The 905-nt window shown below is 34.4% G+C and overlaps 1 protein-coding gene across 1 annotated transcript; it reads left to right on the top strand.

The window, feature by feature from the left end:
• Window positions 1–65: 65 nt before the first annotated feature.
• On the top strand, window positions 66–637 carry LOC109222486 (the record flags this gene model as incomplete). The annotated part of the gene is made up of 1 exon (XM_019386840.1): window positions 66–637. A coding segment is annotated over one exon (572 nt), but the record flags the coding sequence as incomplete, so codon positions are not given.
• Window positions 638–905: the final 268 nt, after the last annotated feature.

The raw sequence follows: 905 nt of genomic DNA, 5'->3' as shown, positions 1-905 counted from the left end.
CAACTTCTTCCAATTACAAAGTGTGAAGTTCTGTGGTAAACTTATTCACTGTATATTGCTTTCAGAAATTGTGAATAATGACCCTGATTCGATGATATTCAAGGTATTTGATCGTGAAATTAAGTTTACACGTGACGCATTTCATCTAATTACTGGTTTGAAGTGTTATTCCTCGCTGGACATCAAAGGTTTACATGGGAAAGAGAATAGGCTTTCGAAAGTCTATTTCCCCGGAAAGGATAGAATTGAGTTGGGTGATTTGTTTAATTTTATTTCTAGTCACCCATATGGTACAGCTTCGTCATTTGTAGGCAGCGATGATGATGCTGTGAAGTTGGCAACAATTTATTTTGTTGAATCTGTTTTGATGGGCAAGCGGAAGAATAGAAATGTGTCCGAGCAGATAATGAAAATTATCGATGATGATGTACTCTGCTCTTCTTTCAACTGGGGCTCTCTTTCTTATGACACGCTATTAAAATCATTGAAGAGTTGTTTGAAGCCGAATGAGAATGAGATTGAGAAAGAAAAAGACAAAGATAAAGACAAGGATAGCTACAATATACTTGGCTTTCCTTTTGCCTTTTGTGTTTGGATTATGGAAGTAATTCCTATTTTCCAGGAAAACAATTTGTGAAATTCCAAGAATCTGGTTATCCTCGGATGTTATGTTATTCGGAAATGAAATCTCCACAGTTTGATTCTCTTTGTAAAAAATACTTCCATAATGAAAATGTAAGTTAATGTAATTACTAGCTATTTTTTGTTTTATTTGTTTTAGTTCTGAAAACTTATGTTTACTTTTTGTCATATAATAGTTGTATAAGTTGATCGAGGTGTCACCATTTATTCCTGTTGAAGAAGAAGATACAGAGCCTCTTAGTGTGGAGGAGCCAATTTCACAA

The sequence above is a fragment of the Nicotiana attenuata genome, unplaced genomic scaffold, assembly GCF_001879085.1.
Source record: "Nicotiana attenuata strain UT unplaced genomic scaffold, NIATTr2, whole genome shotgun sequence".
Lineage (NCBI taxonomy): Eukaryota > Viridiplantae > Streptophyta > Magnoliopsida > Solanales > Solanaceae > Nicotiana > Nicotiana attenuata.
The sequence above is the reverse complement of the archived record's forward strand: the minus strand, read 5'-3'. Positions and strand labels throughout refer to the sequence as shown.